The 21182-nt window shown below is 42.1% G+C and overlaps 1 protein-coding gene across 6 annotated transcripts in view; it reads right to left on the bottom strand.

Annotated features, from left to right (window-relative positions):
- Positions 1-21182, bottom strand: part of BCL11B (BAF chromatin remodeling complex subunit BCL11B) — a 96594-nt gene that overhangs the window by 35082 nt on the left and 40330 nt on the right. For 4 of the 6 annotated variants that reach the window (XM_039381110.1, XM_027730856.2, XM_039381111.1 and 1 more), the window contains one exon: positions 18737-18952. The exons of the other annotated variants lie outside the window; for them this stretch is intronic. In XM_039381110.1, coding sequence (XP_039237044.1) covers positions 18737-18952 — 216 coding nt within the window. The remainder of the gene's footprint in view (positions 1-18736; positions 18953-21182) is intronic. 6 annotated transcript variants of the gene reach the window in all.

Below are 21182 nucleotides of genomic sequence, written 5' to 3'. Positions count from 1 at the left end.
AGCTTGCTGAAGTCACTTGTTCACTTCTGGCTAAATCACCACTCCCCGCTTCAAGGTGAAGAGAAAGAGCAATATCACCATAAAGCACTATCAAGATCTCAGCAACTTCAAGAGACTCCAAACCAGCCTCTCAGGGCTGGTGGCAAACTGCATTGCCTGAGGGAGGATGGCAATAAAGTCTAGAGACTTCTTCAGGGCTGACAACTGTATCACTGCAGTCAGATGCAATTACAGAGCTGGAGCAGCTAGCAGGAAAGGGGGTTGACAGTGACCACAAGAGTGGAAAGGCCTGGGAGAAAGCAGACCAAACATTAGTAATGCAAAGTCAATGCCTAGATTGCTAAATCTATGCGTTACACAAAGGACCTCCTTTGGCAACCACTACTCAAGGTGACTAACGTTCGCTCATGCTGACTTCAACGAAAATTAAGTGCCTGAGAAACTGCTGCCTAGGGTGAGGAAGGGTATGTCTACATGGTATCTGGCAGGCTGACAAAGGCTCACCCCGCCTGCGCTCTAGCCTGGCCAGGCACAAGCCAGCACCAAGGCAGAGGACAGGTAGCTGTGGTTAGTAGAACCCCAAACCCAAGCTAACAAGCCCTGCAGAGGAACGGGGCTGGGGCTCGACATCCTCGCTCGCGCAGCTGTACAGCTTCCGCTGGAGGTTGGCTTGGGTCCAGTTGGCTTGAAGCATGGGCAGAACAAGCTCATGTCTGCTCGCAAAATACTGCGCACAGCTCTGACTTTTGCCCAAGAGGTTGAAGAAATGAAGAAAACGCACATAAAGCAGCCATTATGGATTCCCGGCTTCTTCAAAACCCGGAGGCTCACACTGTGCACCCAACCCTGGTTTGTTTTCCCGGCATGCTCCAGGTATTAAATACTTAATCTCAAAAAACCAAAATTAATTACATTTAAATCTTTCAGGTCCCCTCTTTAAAAAAAAAAAAAATTATTTTGCGTGTTCTCAATTACAGTAAAAATTAAAACCCGTGATTTGATCAGAAATACTCCAGTATCTCCATATCCAAGTTTTAGCACTCCTAAGCAGGAATTGTAGATTTTGTCATGTATTTCAATTCTGACTACCTTGGGCCAAAATACTCTTACCTCCTGCAAGATAATTTGATAACTGCTGACCTGGATTATGGGTCTAATCCAAACCGAAAGCAAATCACTTTCAACTGTACATTCATTTTATGCCTGTTATTCATGTAGCAACGTGACCAGACCAGATTTCTAGAGGCTGGGAACTTATTAACCAAATTTGTGCCCAAGCCCTTTGTTTTTTTCCTGCCTGTAAAATGGTCATACACACCTGTGAGGGCTGATTAGGAGAAACCACAAAGATGAACTATGCTACACAATCTCAGGCAAGTTGCAGCATTTTTAAGGATTATCACTCCACTTCTAAACCACCACAACTGTGTACTTCAGAGAGTGAAGGAGTCAAGAAGCACTACACTTTCTGACCCATACACAGCCTAAATTCTTAGAAATTTACATGTCAACATGATCGCCACCATAGGTAACAAAACTGAACAATATAGACTGCTGCTTTCTAATCAAACCAGATTGCTATACCCCTTGCCGAAATAATGACTAATGAAATGACTAAGAGGGATGGGTAACTGAAAAGAAGAGGCTGCAGGAATGACACAATACTGTAAAGTATTAATTCTGTCAGACAACCTGGCACTGTTTGAGTATTTTATATCCTTTCCTCTTTGAGAACATAATGCTAACTCAGTCTGGTCATTTTATTACATGGGAGAGGGGAATTCCTCCTTGCAACAGGGACCTCATCACCACAAAGGAAAAAGTAAAGTAACACAGTGGAGAAACAAAATGTTAAAGTAAGCCAGTGTATTAGAGCTTAAAGTAGGACTCGGAAAGGCAGCAAAAGACAACTGCACTAGAATCTTCTCTTGCTACTTACGGTACAGAAGATGTAAGAAGTTAGAGAAGTGAGACAGGACCATGGCAATAGTAAAAATGAGTGGACCGTGCCAAGTTTTCTCTTACAGTCCTTGCCAAAATGTCCTCTTGTCTCCTGAAATACAACTTAATGGCAGTCAGGGAGCAAGAAACCTGACCTAACGTTCACTGAATCAATAGCAACTGATTTTCCTCATAATTTCCATGGACTTCGTCTAAGTCCTGCCCTGAAAGAGTTCATTTGTTCTCTTGCTGTGTGATCATATATCTTCCTAGAGTGTCTCTCCACAGGTTCAATTTCTCTGAACATACAAGTTTATTCACAATAATCCTGTTTAGGTTCTTGCACTGCTTGCTTTATCCACATAACTGTTTGCCTGAGACTAAGCCTCACATGTCCCCACTACAGACACACACTGGGGGGAAAGGGAGTTAGTTAGCCGCCTTCACAGAGGGACTGTGTGGTGACAGCAGCAGCAAGAAACCCCAATTTCCACTGTCTTCCCAGTTCACCACTTGAACTACAAAACTACCCTTGCTGTAATGACTTGGATTTCATTATTTATTGTTTGCTCACTCTTCAAATTAGAAGTGCTCTGGGCTCCTTAGGATAAAAGGTTCTAGCTAAGTACTTATTGTTGTTTGTTGGTATTATCATTGAGATTATTTACAAATAGAAGTGTCAAGGTAGATTCAGAACAAGTTCTGCTGAGGCTCATATATCTTCCAGGCATCCATCCATGCTGTGATATAGTATTAAGGTGTGAACAGGGAAAACCATGTATCCAGTCAGTGCTGTGTTTAAGTGGCCTGCCAATTCCAGCTAATCACCAAGTTATTTACTTCCAGTTTATTAGGCTGAAACTGCCACTAGCTGTTGGCAGCCTCTGATATTTACACCTTACTTTCCTGGGGTCTCTTCAAGCACTGCTGTAATAAAAAAGCCGTTTCTTCCAGGTTCAGATGCAAGAATTAACACAGAGAGCACCGCACAAGGCCAAGCCAAATTCTGATCTCAGTTACAAATGTGCAACCCCATTGATTTCCAGTAGTGTAATCTGCAATGGTCTTGAGCTGCTGTACCTGAGAGCACAATTTGATCCACTGTTTTCACAGAGAGGAGTAACAGTGCCACCGCTTACATGCTTGTGAGAATTTTAAACACAGTAAGAGTTGGATAAACATCAATCATTATCAATGGCCCTCAGTCTCATTTACATCACATGCAATAAAGCCCTGGATGAGCATTTCATCAGAAATTAGCCTAAATTATTCACAATTATTTTATATACTTCTGTAACTTTTTATTATTTCAGTATTTGAGCACTTCAGAAACTTCCACATCTTTATCCTTATAATGCTCCCATCAGAGAGTGAAGAGTTGGAATTCCTTACTGAGTTTGTGGGAGAGTTTTCATGGAGAAAATTCACAGGGAAAATTCAACAGAGGCTTGGATTTAGATTTCCCAAACTGTAGGAAATGGGACCTGAAATTAAAGGATCTCCCTTTGTTATTAATGCTTTTCACTGGATAACAATAAAAGCATACAGCAAATTCTCAAATCCTCTCATAATATTTTTCAACCTGGATTTTCCTATTTTAGCCAGACACAGGGTCCTTTCCTTGGTATCTCAGGGAACCTCTAGACAGGAATGATTTGTTTTCTTCTACCTGTAAAGAGAGCCTGTTGTTGGTCTCCTAAAGCTGCTTTTTCCAAGGAACACTCCCTGTGCGGTGTTTTCCTTTGATTTTAGATGCATGATTAAACCTCACAGCCATGCCTGCAGTTGTGTAAGGCTAAAAGAGTATTTGTCCGTGCAGAGCAAACATGAGATTCCTGATGCTGAGCCTCAGATCTGCACCGAGCTATGAGCTGCACATGAAGTTCCCAACCCCTTCACACCTTCCTGCTGCCAACACGAGGGAGTTCCACAATTTGCCCAGGGCCAGGCACACCTTTATTCATAGGAAAACCTAAGAAGCAGCCAGAGCAAACCAATACTTACTCATAGCACATGTGTACTTGCTCAAATGACCACTTCCAGAAACAATAAAATCCTGTGGACAAGCCCTGTCCTGCTAAAATTACACACTTACAGCTCATTCCGCAGGCTGTGTTCATTGTAATGAGGAAAGCCACCATATTAAAAAAGAAATCTCCCTTTAAACAGTTTCTCAAAGATATTCCCTTCTACCCCACGTAAAGAGACTAGATCAAAAGAAATTGCAACATATATTTTCAACTACATGGTCAGTTGTGCCCCATCTCTTGACTTCAGTCCTGGCTTTCTCCACAGAAATGAAGTTTGTCATGCACTACAGCCTGCCCAGTAATGATATCAGCCACATGAGTATCTCACAAGCCTAATTTAGGACAGTCATATTTGCACCAATTCCATTTCTTGCCTATGAGAAAAAAGAAAAAACTAAGAAGAGGGTGGAGAAAGACAAAAATCAGGTTTTATTTTTTAATAACTTGAAAGTATCTCCTGATAGGGAGAAAGTTACCATTTACTTTATTTTGGTCCACTTTCTGATTTCCAGTCACTTTGTGAGGTCTATCAGCTGGGAACTATTGACATTATAGCACAGCCAGGTAGATATAGGTCAGGAAAAATAATCAGAAACAATCTAAAAGGCCAGGCTTTATCCAGCAAAATATAGTTACTTTAACTGAAAAAGTCTCACTGCTCAGTTCAGTACCATCTATGAAACAAAACACATGGATTTTAAGAAATAGTTATATTTGGAATTAATACTGTTATAGTTAAATGCCAAATGGAAAAAACATCTTGAAAAAGCAGTCTCTCCTCTGTTCTCACATGGCTGCTGTATCTAGACTCTCCTATTCAGGTTCCAGGGGAACAGTGTGTCACACTGGAAGTACTCTGTTGTAATTTTGACATGATTACAGCACAGAAGCTGTCATAGAGAGAGCTCTGGGATGCCAGTACCTATCCTTCTCCATGACTCCAAGTCCTTTCTCTGTCCCTTTTATCCTCCATCTCCCCTGCTCTCTCTCTTTCCCTTTCCTGCCACACACACATCCAAAGTCAGCCTGATTTATTGACAGCAAGGAAGATTTGTGTTGGTCTTTACATCTCCGTCTGTCCACCTGTGAAATAGTTTTCTAGTTATAGACATTACCTGAATAGTGATTTAACAAACAGTAAAAATGCAAAGGCTATTTCACACACACACACACAAAAAAATCAAAGTGACTAAATCTGTTAACCTGTTTTTTCTCTTTTGCTCACAGTAATACTGGTGAAGATTTTAAAACTATCAGAAATATTTTTAAAAGATGTTTTAAAAAGCAAGTGGTCTCTGGGTTTTTTGTTTGTTTTTTTTTTTTTGGAAACACTGCCAATCCTACTGTCATTATCAGAAATGCTCACCCTTGTCCAAAATTTCTCCTCCATGCACTGGCTGCTAACTTGCTGTTACACACTGGCTGGGATGGTGAAGCCCAGTAGCCCAGAGAGCACTGGAGAGCACTGCTTGTGAAAGGACTGTAAAGCATCATTACTAAATTGGAGAGTCCCTGGAGAAAGATCCCATTTGTGCCAACTTTTATCTAAAAAGTTATTGTGCTTATTGTGTGCAGGTGTATGCCAAAGTTGCCTGGATGATACAAAACCTGATGTTGTGGCCAGGCAATTCGGTCTTTTGCTTCTTTTGCTCTTTTTACTGTCTGCTCTCCACAGATCTGCATGAACTCAAGCTAGCGAACTCTGAAAAGAATTTGGTCTGGCTTGCCAGAAATGCTTGAGCAACTAGCCAGTCCACAAACGGCAAAGAGAACGGTATCAGCTTTGGTTTGGTTTTGTCAGGGGCTTTTTCATGGGTTGAATTAACTCCAGAATCAGCACTGTGCATGCAATAGCACTGGAAACTGAAATTACCTGCCTTTGGACAAAATACCAACACTACGCCTTGAGTGAAAACTCAAAGTCCTGGTTGTCATCAATTCACAGTGCATTCCCCCGAACTAGAGTTCATCAAGTACTTCTGACAATTTGAGGATAATGTGTCTTGTGTACAGATATTTCACAAGCAGAGAAAAAAACCTACCTGGGATACATTATTTGTTAACTGTTCACTCCACTCATGATTGGTGTGTGACTCTGAACTGTATTTGGCATCTAACATCTCTCTTTTGATAGATAGCAATATCTCAGCAGCCTGCTCTCTGTGGCAGAGCAAGACAAGGAATGGGCAGCACACGTTCATCAAACTAACATCTGCTTTCAGTTCTCATTTATAGATATGGAATCCTTTCAACTGGACATTAATCATTCTCAACAGCAGCAATTAGATACTTGAGACAGATCAGAACAAATCAAATTAGCCTTATTTATTAAACAAAAAATTCCTAAGGAGTAAATAAAAAGGATGGCAGGCCATCCTGTGTGCAGCAACATAAAAAGAAAATTAAGATACTGACACACAGGAGTCTAAAAGCTTTCAGGTGCTATTTTCAAAGCCTCGACTGTAACCAAATAGCAGAGGGCTCTACTGCTGAATGCCTCATGGATTATTTTAGCAATAAGGTATAATTGAAAGGATTATCGTGAATGTAATGTTTCCCTTCCAAAAATTCCAGGAATGCAAAAATTACTCTCATCTGCACTGCATGACTCATGTTTTTAATGCTGGAGCTTCATTTTCACTCATGAGGAATTCAAGCGCAGGGAAGTGTTACCACAGAAATCCTCATTCAATCGACAAAGGAAAATCTCTCTTTTGCTGCAGTTAAACAAAGCCTAAGAATTGTATCTTTAGAGAGTCTGGCTTGGTTCAGCTTCAGGCAATGGACATCCTGCACATCAAGAAAAGACACTGCCCTCCCCGAGGGATCAAACGGATCTCCCTGAGTAGCTCAAATTCTCCAGACTGGCTCAAACCGAGCAGATCAGTTTCCTTTTCCTGGATTTCCCCAGCTTAACATGGCAGACAGCTTTCAGCAAGCAAGGTGGGGGACCCTGCCACATTTGCGTGGAAATTAGTAGTAAAACATTTGTAGATCACAAGACAAAGGGGAAGGTGCACAGCTATCCACCAAGCACCTCATACTCTCTCTCTCTTTCCTCAATTTCCTTTTCCCAAAAGTCACTTTTACTTTTTAATAAGGAAAAAATTCAACATGTTAGTTACAGAAAACTAGCACTGTGTAAGTGAAGAAGAGCTCTCCCCATTTAGATTACATGTATCAGAAGCATTTCAGGGTTGTTTTTCACAATGGGAGCTAAATGTTAAGCAGATGAGAAGTCTCCTGAACGAATACATCGGAGAACAGGAAACAAAATGATCCTCATCTGCCTGTGCCATAGATCATAAAGCTGATCATCTGTTCCCATCCAGAAAGCCCCATCCCACGCTGGGCTGTCTTTGCTGCTGGAAAGAACCAGAGTGGGGCAAGCAGGTCTAGAGGAAATGTGATTCTGCTGCATGCCCTGAAAAGCTGTGCTGCTTTATCGCCTTTCTTCTCAGCACCTATTCAAGGTGACAGTGGGTGGGGTGGAGGCTTGCATGGGAAGGAGGAAGACACTTTTTCCAGTGAACCCATCACACCTCTCCCCCTTCAATATCCAGAGCCTTTCAGGCTGATCCTTTCCTCTCCTTTCCTCAACTTTACATGCACCTGACTAATAACAGTAGAGATAGCATCTGGGGTTAGCTCATTACATGTTTATTACTCCTTTGTTTATTTCTTCATAAATATAAACTCTTGTTGCCTATGCAAGCCTGTGCATCTAGCCCAGGTCTGGTGAGCCCCAAATTGAAAATAGCCTAAAGATGTGAGAAATCATGGCCAGCATTGTAGCGAGTTAGTCAAGGTATGGAGAGAGAACCATTGCAACATGCAATATATAGGAATAGGTTTATATTTAAGATTCCCTGGCTTGGAGGTACCGTGTTAGCTAGTCAGATGTGGTTATAAATGGAAGCACCAGCTGACATTAATCACAATACTTTGCTGGTGTGGCTACCAATATGAAATTACAAAAGGGACAGGTACCTTGAAAACTTAAGTCCAGTTTATCGCTGGCCAGATCATTTATCAGCCAGAGAAAGTAACCGTTCCTCTGTGTTCTGTGGTCTCGTGCAAAAGGGAATCTGAGGCAGAGATGGAGGAAGGGGCCTTGGTTTTTTATTTTATTTGATTTTTCATTTGGTTCAATGGAACTTTAAGAAATATTAATCTGTTCCTTCGTTTAATTTCATCTGTACCACTGGCCAAGAGAAATGCACTAATTTATAAGTTGAAGCAAGCCTTGAGATAATGTCACCCACCATTCATCCAAATTTGTCACTAGCATCCCATTAAAGCCATAATTATTTTTTAATTAAAACTAAGGAAGCTGGCATGCGTGTGCCTACTTTATACATCTGTTATGGGTTAAAATAGCTTTTAAAAAATGTTTTTTTAGACCACAGTCTTTTGTGGCCATGGCCTATGCCAAAGAAAACGCAAACTTGCTTATTTTCTCCATGGGGCGCAACACTGCCTATGTGTGCCTGAACAGATTCGACTGGCCGTGAAAAGAATTCTAAATAAAACACAAACATGGAATTTGGCAACGCCACAGAAGCGAGCTTAAGACTAATTCCAGCATGCGGACGGCTCTCACACAGCAAGTCTGGCTCCACTATAAATGAAACCAGGCCCTGTAAAATCGCCAGTAAAGTTTGAGTTAGGATTTAAAGAGACAGCACTCTTATTCCAAGGTTTAAAGGGGAAAATCACACGCGCACGCACATACACATACCCCAGCTTATTAAGGAAATTTGTGCTGGCCCAATAAGTCTGTACATTGCAAGCTGTGTTTACTTTCAGCAGTCATTTCCATTTAAAAAAATGTTAATTTTAAAGAAGGGAAAAAAAAAAAGACCCCAAAACCACTAAAACCAGCAAATTGACTTTGGAGTTGAGTTTTAGTAAAAAAAAATGCTGCAATTGTTACTGCAGGGACCACTGGCAGTGACAGCATGAATAAAGGACCTACCTTATAGCAAAGCTGAAATGATATATTAAAAAAAAAGAAAGAGATATGAATGTCTAGGGTAGAGCAGGGGAAAGGAAAGGTACAGATGGGCAGAAGCTCCATGTCCAGGGTGACCAGGGACAGAGCATCTTGTTCCCATCAGACAGCCCAGCAAGCAGCATGGTGACTCACTGGGACTTGTGGGAGGGAGCTATATGCAATACAGCTCCATGCTGCCATGTACATGGGGAAATCTAATCCTGGGGCAATGAAATCCCCTGGGTAATACCTCCCCAGCAGTGCCAGCTGGCCCCAGAGAGCAAAGACATCTGTGAAGAAAGAGTGAGGAGAAAGTGAGAAACAGCATTCACTCATCTTTACCTATTAAGGAGAAAACAAATTTAAGAAATCTCAGTTTATAATCACAAGACACAGCCTGGCAAACTTAGCAGAAAAGGGCAGGGAGCAAATTATTTAAGCAGTGGTGGTACTGTCTCACACAATTTTGCTCTCTCTTACAGCTCTGGATGATACCAGGCCACAGAATTAAAATTATATCTCAAGTGGCCACCTCAAACCCTGACCATTGGGTTTTTTCTGGAAAAGGGAAGAGCAGAAGGGAAGATTTGCTGGCTAGAGAGCTTTAAATATGGGAAGAGTTCAGACGGTTTATTAGTGCTCAACTGCACTAATGAACGGGGACAGTGGTGATGGAGGCAGGGGCAGCATCAATGCAGATTTCACAACACTCTGTGTGGAAAATGGGCAGGGAAGGTACGAAGGAAATTGGGAAGGAGTTTACAGCAATTTCATAGGATCATTTTACAACTATTCTATGTCTCTCTTGATAATGACAGTGAAGTGTTTGGCTTCAATAGACTACAGAGCTTTTAAGATTCTACCTCAAATTTACAACGGAAGTATCAGGTCAGTTTGAGGAGAAAGCAGAAAAAATAGAAAAATAATTGCCTTTTTTTTTTTTAATAAGGTTTTACAGGAAAGTAAAGTTACTTGCTAATCTTGTTCTCACTGTAGGACCAAAATGATCCTGTTTCCAGTTTACTCAACAGTTCACACATTTTTATAGAGGATTTGGATTAATCAATCTGTAAACACTCAGATCTAATTTTTGGACATACTTTGCATTATGAGCCTGTCTGTGCCATAACGAATGAACTTACTCTCTCCCTGTTCAACCAGAAGAGTGGAGAAAATAACCCAAAACTCTGTTAGAAGATGCAAAATGAAAAAACTGGTTCTCCAGCAGGCAAAAGGCACTGGTGCCATGCTGAGGTCTTACAAGGTTCCATGAATTTTTGGGTTTTGCCCTGATCACCGTGGACAGTTTTAAATGCTACGTATTTACCAACAATACTATGATTATTATTTAAATCTCTGTACATCCTGGAATTCCATAGACCATGTTCACAGCTGGAAGAAGAGTATAACACCACTGAAGTCAGAAAACACCTCATAGAAAGATGCTCAGCCAAGCATCCCTAGGTAGCCCCTAGCCCATCTCTCAGTGGACTGCTGGCATGGCACAGCACACCCTGGAAGCACTACATTTGTCACGCAGCCATGGAAGAGACATAAAGATCAAGTTTAGATCTGTGTCTCACGTGAAGTAATCTAGGTCAATACAGGACATAAAAGGAGACAGACTGATACACAGAAAGGATGGGATGCTCCCCTCACATTGCCAGGGGATGTACTGAAAATAATACATTTACAGTTGGCTTCAAATAGCCAAGTGATGTTTAAACAAGCATAAAAGCTTCAGGTATGTTGTGCAAACCAGCCCCTCTCTAACCAGAGATCCTTTATGTTAATAGCAAAGACACTAATTTACAAAGCACCGTTTCATGGAACAATTCCAGCGGCTATGTCTCCCCAACTCCTTGCTTAGTGCCTGCATTAACCTCATTCCAGAAGTCCCAGGACCTCTGACTCATACAGCTGAATTCATAAAAAATGTAAGCCTTTGCTACATGGGATTTTTGCCTGCTTCCTTCCAAGGGCATGTTTTAGTGTCTCATTGAACCTGACTTCCCCTGTGCTATGGCAGGTTACATTAGCTGGAACAGGGACCCATAGAAATGATTTGATTTAGACAAAAACAAGATGAAAATAAAGATACCAAAGGCATGTACTGTACACTAGCCTACCAGATTTCTGTGCATACTGCAAAAATGCTTGGAAAAAGACTGTCCAAAAGAGAGCAAACAGCATAAAAACATATGTTGCTAACAGTTGCTCAGATGTTTACTGCTCAGCAGATAGAAGGACCAACATGCAGAACACAGAAGTCCAGTGGGGTACATGCGAGGTGCATCAGCATGGCTTCTTTGACTCAAATCCCTTTCTGAACATAAAGCATCCCATCTGAGTACAGAACTCTTCCTTTCATCTATTTTTATGAAGCATTCAGAAAAATAAAAAAGAGCCCAGGTCCTCTGAATTAGACAGCTCTGGAGGGACACGGGGTAATTTTTTTTCAGTTCTCTGGCCTAAACCTGAGTCACTCCAGGAATAAATGATCCAATTCCTCTAAAATAAATAAAATAAAACAAAGCAATTTCACTACAAAATGTACAACGCCTCTCTGTTGCCTCCACCTTTCCCGCTCTGGCTTGTGAACTCAAGAGCAGTTCTCATCACAACTACCTACGCCATACACCATAGCCTGCCCTACTTCCTTTGACATTGAGCATTATATTTGTGCACAAGAGATTTATCTCTTTTCTCACAAACTGAACAGGCCAATTCACTTCCTGGCTCAGACACACAAACACGTCCGCACAAATCTGACAGAAAGCGAGAAGAAAAGTGATAACAAAAAGCTACTGCTGAAGGGGCAGGAGGAAACTCCATCCTGAATATGCCAGGTGAGGCTGTACAAGTGAACTGTTTAGCATATGTTATGTACAAAGGAACAGCAATTTACTGAGAGAAAGAAAGAATAATTGCAAACATTTATGCCTCATGCATGTGTATAAAAAAAAAAATCAGCTCTTACAAAACTGGTGCATTGCCCAACCAAAAAGCAAGGCACCTGACAAGCACTACCCCTAATTTTGTTGCTTTTTAGGTGATTGCTTCCTTCCTTCTCTTCCTGCAGTTGATTTCTTCTCTATTTAGGAATTATTCACCAAGAGGCATTCAACTCCCTGAAAACGGCTGGGAAAGCAGTGGTAGCAGGGGAGATGCTGGTCCCATACTGCAAACCACCCCCAATGATTACTCTGCATTAGAAACATGAAAGCCATTCCTGTCCCTTTGCTGAATACAAACATGCACCATGCTACAACTTCAAGAGGAGGTCTGCTCCTCCTTCAGACAATCGAGGTGTTTCTGGACATAATGGTGCCGAAAGATAGATGGTGCCCAAACCTTGCCTACTGCACCCCATTAAAGCAGTCTTCATTTATGCTGCTATCTTATGGAAAGTAGTGCACAAACACGAAGAAAAAAAGAAGACTCTAATTTGCTTGGGTCTTCTGTTAGAGCAGCAGGCACCTTACCATCAGTGGTGCCTCTTTGCAACTAAGCTACACTCTCCCTTCCAAACTATCAATACTTCCAAATGTTTAATGAATCAAGGGGGAAAAAAATGGGGGTTATTACTACTGGGAACAAGAAAGCACAAAAAAAGAGCCCTTAAAGAAAAAACAAAACTGTTGAATGAGATAGAACAGAAATGGCCTTCCACTGCTTTCTCATAAGCTCCCTTTTTGCCTCATCTCCCACCTGATACCACCAAAGCCTGTTTGTGCTTTAACAAAGATGGATCAGTTGTTGTGTGCTGCCCTGGTGCTTACCTATACTCTGAAGTCGCCTACTCCTAATCCAGCCATCGCTCAGCAAACTCAAAAAGGAAATAAAATCATTCATTCCAATAAGCAAATTATAAAATCACCTTCATCCATCTTGTTCCTATATTTTTAAATTTGACTGTGGCCAGAAAACTGCTGGCTGGGAATTACCCTTCCCCCACTCACACATACACCCTTTAAAAATGCAAAATCTAGCCCTCTATTTCAATATTTCTGATGTCAGTGACCGGTGTCAGCTCTCCCCATACAGTAACTGCTTTAAAGCGCTGCATACAGCACTGCATTAAAAATTAATTACACATGCTATTTTATTGATAGTGCATAATGTAATGAGCACCAGCTGTGCTAAACATCCAAACTCCTTTTTAAGACAGCTATAAAAAAAGAAAGAAACTGCACTTCCAAATGCTTCTCCTGTCAGAGGAGAAAAACAGCAACATCTTGGATGGATTTGAAACAGGATTCTTTGATTTAGCTCTCCATTTGGAGCGTTTGAAGAGTTCAGACTCTTGGGCTCAGTGCAGTGGTATGCGATCGAGTTAACTCTCTCAATGTTGGAGCCATTGTCCTTACTGCAGGCAATGTTGCCTTGAACCATTTTGTCCCAGGATTGCCAGACTCAGTTCCACCCATTACTATTGCAATTAAGGGCTTTTCTTTTTTTCCTGGGATGTCTGGAAATGGCAAGCATCCACTTTAAAGCACCTTTAAATATCACTGTTGCTCCTTCTGGTTCTTAACTTGACATAATTAGGACTTACAAAGTTATAGTGATCGGCCATCTGCCTAGAACAAAGCCGCAGTCATGCTCACGTTGCCAGTGACCCTGGCCCATGCAGCACCCTCATTTTAGTCACCTCTTTGTGATCTCAAGGTCCCTTCGCTGCTTCTTGACAAACACATCATTCAGTCAAAAAATCAGTCTCTGTTAGACCCACCTATGTTGAGTTTGGATCTGATTTTAATATCTGGTGAGACGGAGAGCTGCATAGACAGCAGGTCACATATGATTTTAATACTTGGGTAAATGGATGAACACATAGATTGACAGACAGGTGTAAAGACGGATGAATACACTCAGATGATGCATTACTGGCTTTAGTATGTACATCTCTCACATACCCTTGCACTCTGTAAGTACCATCCACTAAGTCAGTTCTAGCAAAGCATGCATTAAATATTTCACTAAAGTAAATAAATACATGTAACTATGACTAATAGGGGGATCTTTCCCTAGCCAGCACTTTATGCAAATCTCTTCTTTACGCAGCAAAATGAAAAGATACATTTACAAAGGGTCTCCGGGAAACTATAGGTCTTTGTCTGCCTTCAAACACTTACACCCAGTTCCCTTTCTCCTCTCAAAAAGTACTAAACAGAAATCAAGTTTTTGTGCACTCTTTTTTTCTCCTTTTTTATTCCTTTTTTTTTTTTTTTGAGATTCCACTGAACAAAAAATGAGGAGTAGAGTATGAGCCATTGTCCTGGGACATGATGAGTTAGGAGGTTTTTCCTGGATGAGTTTGCATTCTCTGGTCTGATTACTGTTTTGTTTTCCATTGATCCTCCTGTGTTAATAAAACCCAGTCTGGAGTGAACAAAAGCTTGCTTCTTGTTCAAGTAAGAAATGTGCCGAGTGCATACCATATCATTAACATAAAAGTTTTTGAAATAATACTGCTTTCTAGACAGACTGTATTAATTGCATCAAGCTTTTTACAGCAGGGTGGTCTAATCTAGCTCCTCTTATTGGCTGACTCCAGTTATAAAACCAACATAAAATTAATATGGTGATATAATAGAAGGAGGGAAAAGTATTCTTTTAAAAACCTATTATTTACTTACAGGGACTGCTTTTATCTTTACTGTCACGTTAACCTTTGCCAAGAAAACACCAGACTAGTTAAATGAAGCAGTAAGTAGATTTTCAGTAGCCAAGTAAATTGATATTAACTTTACAAGATGACTGTGATTTTCGGAATGTCCTAACGACTAATACAGCTGATTCCTTGAATTAGCAGGAGCTTGTTCCTCTCTTCTGAGCTATGGCCCCATGCTTTCCTCTGTTTTAGACTTTAAACTACACAGCCCTGTCCATTAATCATTGCTGTCCATGCCCACTTGCTGTTTTCACATATGCAACTAAGTATCTAATTGCTTTCCACCTCCTTCCACCAGCCTACATGTGGGAAGGAAGCAGATTCACTGGTTAGATGAATATATGTGTATTAGACAGATTTAATTATCTTTACAGGGGTATATAAAACCCTCACTCATAGGCCCAGGTCCAAAGATTTTGGATCAGGTATATATCTGAATGCAGGCACAGGGGACAAATTATTCTCTGTGTGATTACAATCCCTTTTGTCTTATGCCGATTACAATCCTGTTTCTGGGGCTTTTGCACCACAGTATCTTCAGGGCAGGGACTTTTTTCTTTGGAGAGCACACTGTAAAGTGCCATGCACTTCTGCACTGAGATTTTCAATGCTCATTTCTCGTTAACTTTAATGGCAAATGGGCATCCAAATCTCTTAGGCAGCTTTGACAATTTAAGCCTTAATGTACAATATTAATAAATCAGCATCATAAAAAGAGTCTTATGAAGATGTATTGTGAAAAAATAGCCCCACAAAAAGCATCGCAGTGTATGTGTGCACGCATACAGGCATATACTTTTCTTTACATAATTACGTCTCTCAACAATCATTTGCATGTCTCTGTTATGCAAAAAAACCTGTGTGTGTTTTACAGTTACTCTGAGCAGTTGCAATTCATTGAAATGAAATAAAAAGCAGGCTCAAAAAAGCACCCTAATCTGGCAAGGGGTAAAGCAAAATGAATGCTTTGCCCATTTATATTTTAGATCCAAGCTACACAACCCTGTGAGTTTCATTACTCTATTCCAACTTCTAATTAAATAGGCACTAAAAACATTTAAACAGGAGAACCCAATTCAACAGACAAAAGCCTCTGAGGCAAAAAATAAATAAATAAATAGATTGAGAGAGAGCTTGAACCAGTGGTAGATTTTTTTTTTTTTTAATCGCATGGAAAAATATAGACCTTTAATTGCAAATTCCTCATCCTGTGGTGCCCTGAATACAAAGAATTGAACAAATACCGAGGAGACCACGACCAGCACCAGCCGAGAAGCACAGTGGACATCCAAGCAGATGTCCCAGCACCATTTACTGTGATTGAAACCACTATCAGCAGCACATTTTGTAAAGATCACTAACAGCTCTGGATGAGGCAGCATGAGTTCCTCTGTGCACGACTGAATGCTACTCAGCATCCCGGATGATTACTCTTATCTAGGTCGGAGATTTCCAAATGCAGTTTTTCACACATGTGTACCCCAAATCCCACTGGCTTCCAGAAGTTTAGATTCTCAAGCACAAACTGCTGTGAGGGACTCTTGAGGGCCTTATTTCTGAGTGCCCAGCAGAGATTTGGGAGTACCTGCAACTTCAAGCCTTCAGAGTCGCAGCCTGCTTGAGAACTGCACAGAAAAACTCCAGGTCCTGAATTAAATGAATGCTGAAAAACAGGAAAGGTAAGAAACAATGAAGGATGAGGAGAGGCGAGAACTGTTGATGGTTTTTGTTCAAAGAAGGAAACAATTCCTCAGAAGGAAGAACAGGGCTGACAGAATAAAAGGCTAATCAAGTCAGAGAGACAAGCTGATCTCTAAAGCTGGAGCAGGAGACTACTGTAAATGTCTATATTAAAAAAGAGGGCACAATACAGGGATTGTCACTAGATTATTAGTCCACACAAAGAATTCATTTTGCTTTCATTTCCACAAAATATTTTGGGGGACAGAAAGATCCCATAACCCTTGCCGTGGGGTTTAAACCATGGCCAGGCTCACGTACAGTGAATTCTATGTGAGCTAAGAAAGGGTTAAGCAGACATAATCTCCTTTTTCATGTGAAGAAAATGTTTCTTTCAAGCAGACCTTGACCAACTACTGTCATAAACATGTAGCATGCACTTTGATATAACCTATTCTCTAAGTGCCGCAGACTGCAGCAGTAATTACAGGAAGCCATGATAACAGGTCTCTCTCTCCACAGAGCTGGCATCGCTCTCCCAGCAAACAGGCAATTCTGAAAACTCACAGCACAGAACTCCAAAGTGAGAACTCAAAGTACGCAAAGTACAAAAGCCTCACCTTCCCACATTCTTCAATAAGTTATTCCTTCCTTCCTTTTCTATTTTTAGTTGTACTTGCTTCCCTTACCACTAGCTACTGGCATCAGAAGCAATAGGGAACCAGGGCATTCAGTTCACTGTTACAACTACCTGAGTACCAAAAGCACATGTGTACAGTCTACACCAGTGAAGACAGAGAACAGCAAAACAGGAGATAAGTTCCAGTTTGGTTTACTGGTTACTGGGAGGAGGGAAGGCAGGAGGTGGGGGAGCTATCTGACTTTCTGATCCAATGCTCACCATTTGCAAGAACCTGTCTCAACATCCATCCCAGGCCACTTGGTCAATCTACCAAGGCTGCGAAGCTGTTTGATTAAAACAGCATCCCCCACCACAGTGAACACGGCAGAAAATCTAACCAAACCCGCAGATGCACTGACAGCACCTCACCACATAGCACATTGCTGCAAGCCCAATGCCTGCACTCCAGTGCAAGCACATGGATGCAAGCTGAGCATCCTCCAGGCAGCATAGGAGCCTTCTCTGCATGCCCTGAGCTTCACCCAAGGTTGAAACGGCACCCTGAAGAGAGCCTCCTCCTGAGAATATTTTATCTTTCAAGAACAAGGGTTTCCAAGACACAAATTTAAATTTCTTGCAAATCTTTTTGTCTTGTTTTATTACATCAATGAGAGATGTACAGGGATATTCTCATTAGATACAGCATACTGTAGCCAGGTGGTACCACTACTTGTGGAAGGAATAAGCTGAGCACAGCAAAGTTTTGCCAGCTTCAGGGGGGAAATGAGGAGCTATTTCCCAAAGGCTTTACTGCTGACAGTCATTGCTTTCTCTCTAAATCCTCTAGTCCTCACACTTTACTTATCCAGAATCATTTGGGGAACTCCCTATTAAAACTACATGCATGTTATCATGAATGAGAGCTGTGGGGTTTGGCCCACCACAGTGAGACTCCATAAACATTTGTGGATTTTGCCACATCTGTATTTTTTTTAAACCCCCACTGCTTTTCACCTTTCCAGCCTGCAGTTCACCATAAACCCAGTCTTGCAACTGAGCCATACTCAGAAACACCCACTGATTTCAAAGAGATCACTGGGTCTGAAATGATGGGGTCTGGCAACAATATGTCCGCGTTCTCTTTGGCTAGCTTGGTGTGCCTTCATTTTCACGTTACTTTCCCCTCCTTGTGGTGACAAAAGCCAGGCATCCAAAAGGAATAAAGGAAAAGAAAAGCTGATGGGGTAGAGGCCAGGGATGCATGGTGAGTTACCAAGGAGCATTTTCTCAAGGCAAGGGAGAAAACAGCATGGAGCACATACACCCTGTGTGCACATGGATACGGAGGAGAGCCTTTAATATGAATGATTGAGGAGGGAGGGCAAAAAAAATAGAGTGAAATAAAAATACCTCAGATGTTAAATGTTATCCAATTAAGCTTAAGATAAGCATCCCAGAGAGATGAAATCTTGATACTGGGGTATCACGTTCTGTGAGGAGTCTCAGACATTTGTTAACAACATGGCACAAACGGCCCGGCAGTGGCTGCGGGTGACAACCGAGGGTGGGCAGGCAGGAAGGGAGGGATGGGCAAATGGAGGGAATCACATGCCCTTTCCCACTCCCAATCCTCTTCCAGAGTAAAGAGGGATGGAGGAAAGGGGTTTAAGGCATTTTCTCTGGCTTCTCCATGCGACCCAGCAAAGGCAGCTCTCCCACAACAAAGACGACATCACTTGGCAGCACTACTGACCTTCAGATAGCAACAAAAAAAAAAGTATTTCTATTACCTGACAACTGACAATGACATCCAAATGTGCCTGACGTCTCAGTCTGAATCTCAGTCTGAGTCCCGCCAACTGAGACTGCACGTGCACCACAGCAGGGCAGGCTAAGGCAGGGCGGGAGGGAGGCCAATGCGCGGAGAGGTGACGTGATCACGGATGTGTGAGGGTGGGAGGAGGCAGCTATGGGAGCCCCCGGCAGGTTTGCAGGCCTGGACGGCCCTGGAGAAAAAACAATAGAAAAAACTGTCAGTCGGATCTAAGTTTGAAGGGACAGAGGAGGCATTATCAGCGGAAACAAGTGAGGCGGGGGCTGGCTGCCTAACGCACGACACACTTGGTCTGAACCCCTCTCTGTGTCTGGCTGAGGCTGCCGGGCTCATACTGGACAGGGGAAGAATAAGAAGAGACCTGGGGGACCCATGAACCCAGGCTGGGGGCCTGTGGTATGCATGGAGTGGGGTGAAGGTGGGGGATGGCCAGCCCTGGCACGGAGCAGAGTCAGAGGCAGAGGACGTCACCACCAGTCGCCACCAGCGCTTGCTCAGGGACCAAATCAAAAGGGGGATTATTGTTTTATGGCTGTGTTAATGCACTGAGATGACACAAAACTGGGCAGGCTTTCTGCCGAGCCGCTGCTGAAGCAGGCTCCACACACCAGCCTGGACAAAGTGAGGTGACTTAGAGCTCAAATGGCTCCAGCGAGGTGCCAGGAGCCGAGCTCCCAGAAGGAAGCCTTGGCGGCCGCGTTCTGCCTTCCCGCTTGAGCTGCGGCCAGTTGTGCATTTTGCATGCCCCGATTATGCAGGCTGCTTCCCTACTGAGCCTGCGAGGAAGGGAACAACCTTTTTCCTCGCAGCTAAAAGATGATATTGTAACCTCCAACCGTATTATTTATTTTTAACCCCTCTAGGAATAACCTGCCATTTAAAAGCTGTATTTAAAAGTTTTCCCCTGCTCCACTGGAAGCGCTTGTTCCTCCTGGCACTAATCCAAACTGAACTCTGTGGCTTTGAAAAACTAAGATACAAGTCTTAAATATCGACATACACCTGCACAAATACAGACACATAGACACACACACGCAATCATGTAGAAGTCATGTTTTTGGCTGGCATGAATTAGCAGAGTTTAAAAGGAAGCTTAGTGAATGGCACTACTTTCCATCTACTGGGAATCCTAACCCCTCCATTTAAAACTATGCCTACCACTTAGTTATTAACTAAAGGGTAGCTACTAATCAAGGGCAGTCTCTAAATGAAGATATGTGGTGGAGTAGTCGCCATTAAAAAGCTGGCATTTGCCAATAGTTACCGCACAGTGGTAGATCAAAAACCACAGTTTCCCCCTGTATTTATATCAGGAAATATGTGTGCTAATTGTGGGGTACCTTCTGGCAAATGGTCTCTTTCTAAATGGTGGCATCTCTGGCTGTGCATGAGCGTGCGCCTTGCAGATACATGCAAACACCGTGGCAGCAAGGAGAAATATTTATCTGTGTTCCCTCCAACCCTGGAAAAAAACAACATTTTCTATAGGAACTGACACTGTAGCAGCAAGGAGAAATATTTATCCATGCTCCCTCTGACCCTAAACATGCAACAATTTCCAAGGGAGCCTCTCTACCCTGAGAGTCCCTATTTGGAAACCAGGTCTGTATGTTGATCTGACAGCTACACATGTGAGGCAAACGGGGATACTTCATCCTTGGCACAGCATCCAGTGCTCCAGTCTGCAAGGACTGCATTTGATTTTGGCGTTTATCTAAAATGGCTAAGAGACCACCAGTGCAAAACATTTGTGTGAAGCTTTTGCCAAAACCACAAGTGAAGAGTCTAAATTCCCTGTGTAAATACTTGAGCTTCAAGCATCAAGGATAAAATTTATGCTCTTTTGTGAGGACTGGTTTTAAATAGAAGCCATCTCTGTGGCTTGTGGGACAAGGAAGGACTTTTTTTATTTTGGGGGCTCTGTTGTTTGACTTCTGTAACTCTTTCATCTCTCTGAAAGTACTACACAAACAGGTAATGATAACTGCTATCCAGATCATATCTACATTGTATTTTGGGCAGGATGGTGCACTATGCATGTGGAAACTGATGTCGGACATGGATTTCAATGTGTATATGAACCACTCTACTGCCACTGTAACAGATATGAGTAACAAGTTTGGTTTTTTCATGGAACATGCAAAAAGTAACACAGATTCCCTCCAATGACTTAACAATTGTATCTTATATTCTTAATATAATAAAAATAGCTAGACTGGGTTGAGCTGCCTGGGCACTTGTCCTTGCCGGGAAAGTCATGAGCTTAAAATGGGGATTTAAAATAGAACCACAGGGCAGCTGTTTCTCAGGTTACACAAGATGTGTCTTCAGCTCCACCATGACTAAGGGTCCTGCAATCACGTGGCCCCCTATACATCGTGGTGCCATATTACGGGTTCTGA

The sequence above is a fragment of the Pipra filicauda genome, unplaced genomic scaffold, assembly GCF_003945595.2.
Source record: "Pipra filicauda isolate LSUMZ 115617 unplaced genomic scaffold, ASM394559v2 scaffold212_size3012638_pilon, whole genome shotgun sequence".
In the NCBI taxonomy this organism is placed as follows: Eukaryota; Metazoa; Chordata; class Aves; order Passeriformes; family Pipridae; genus Pipra; species Pipra filicauda.
This window is presented reverse-complemented; position numbering and strand designations above follow the sequence as displayed.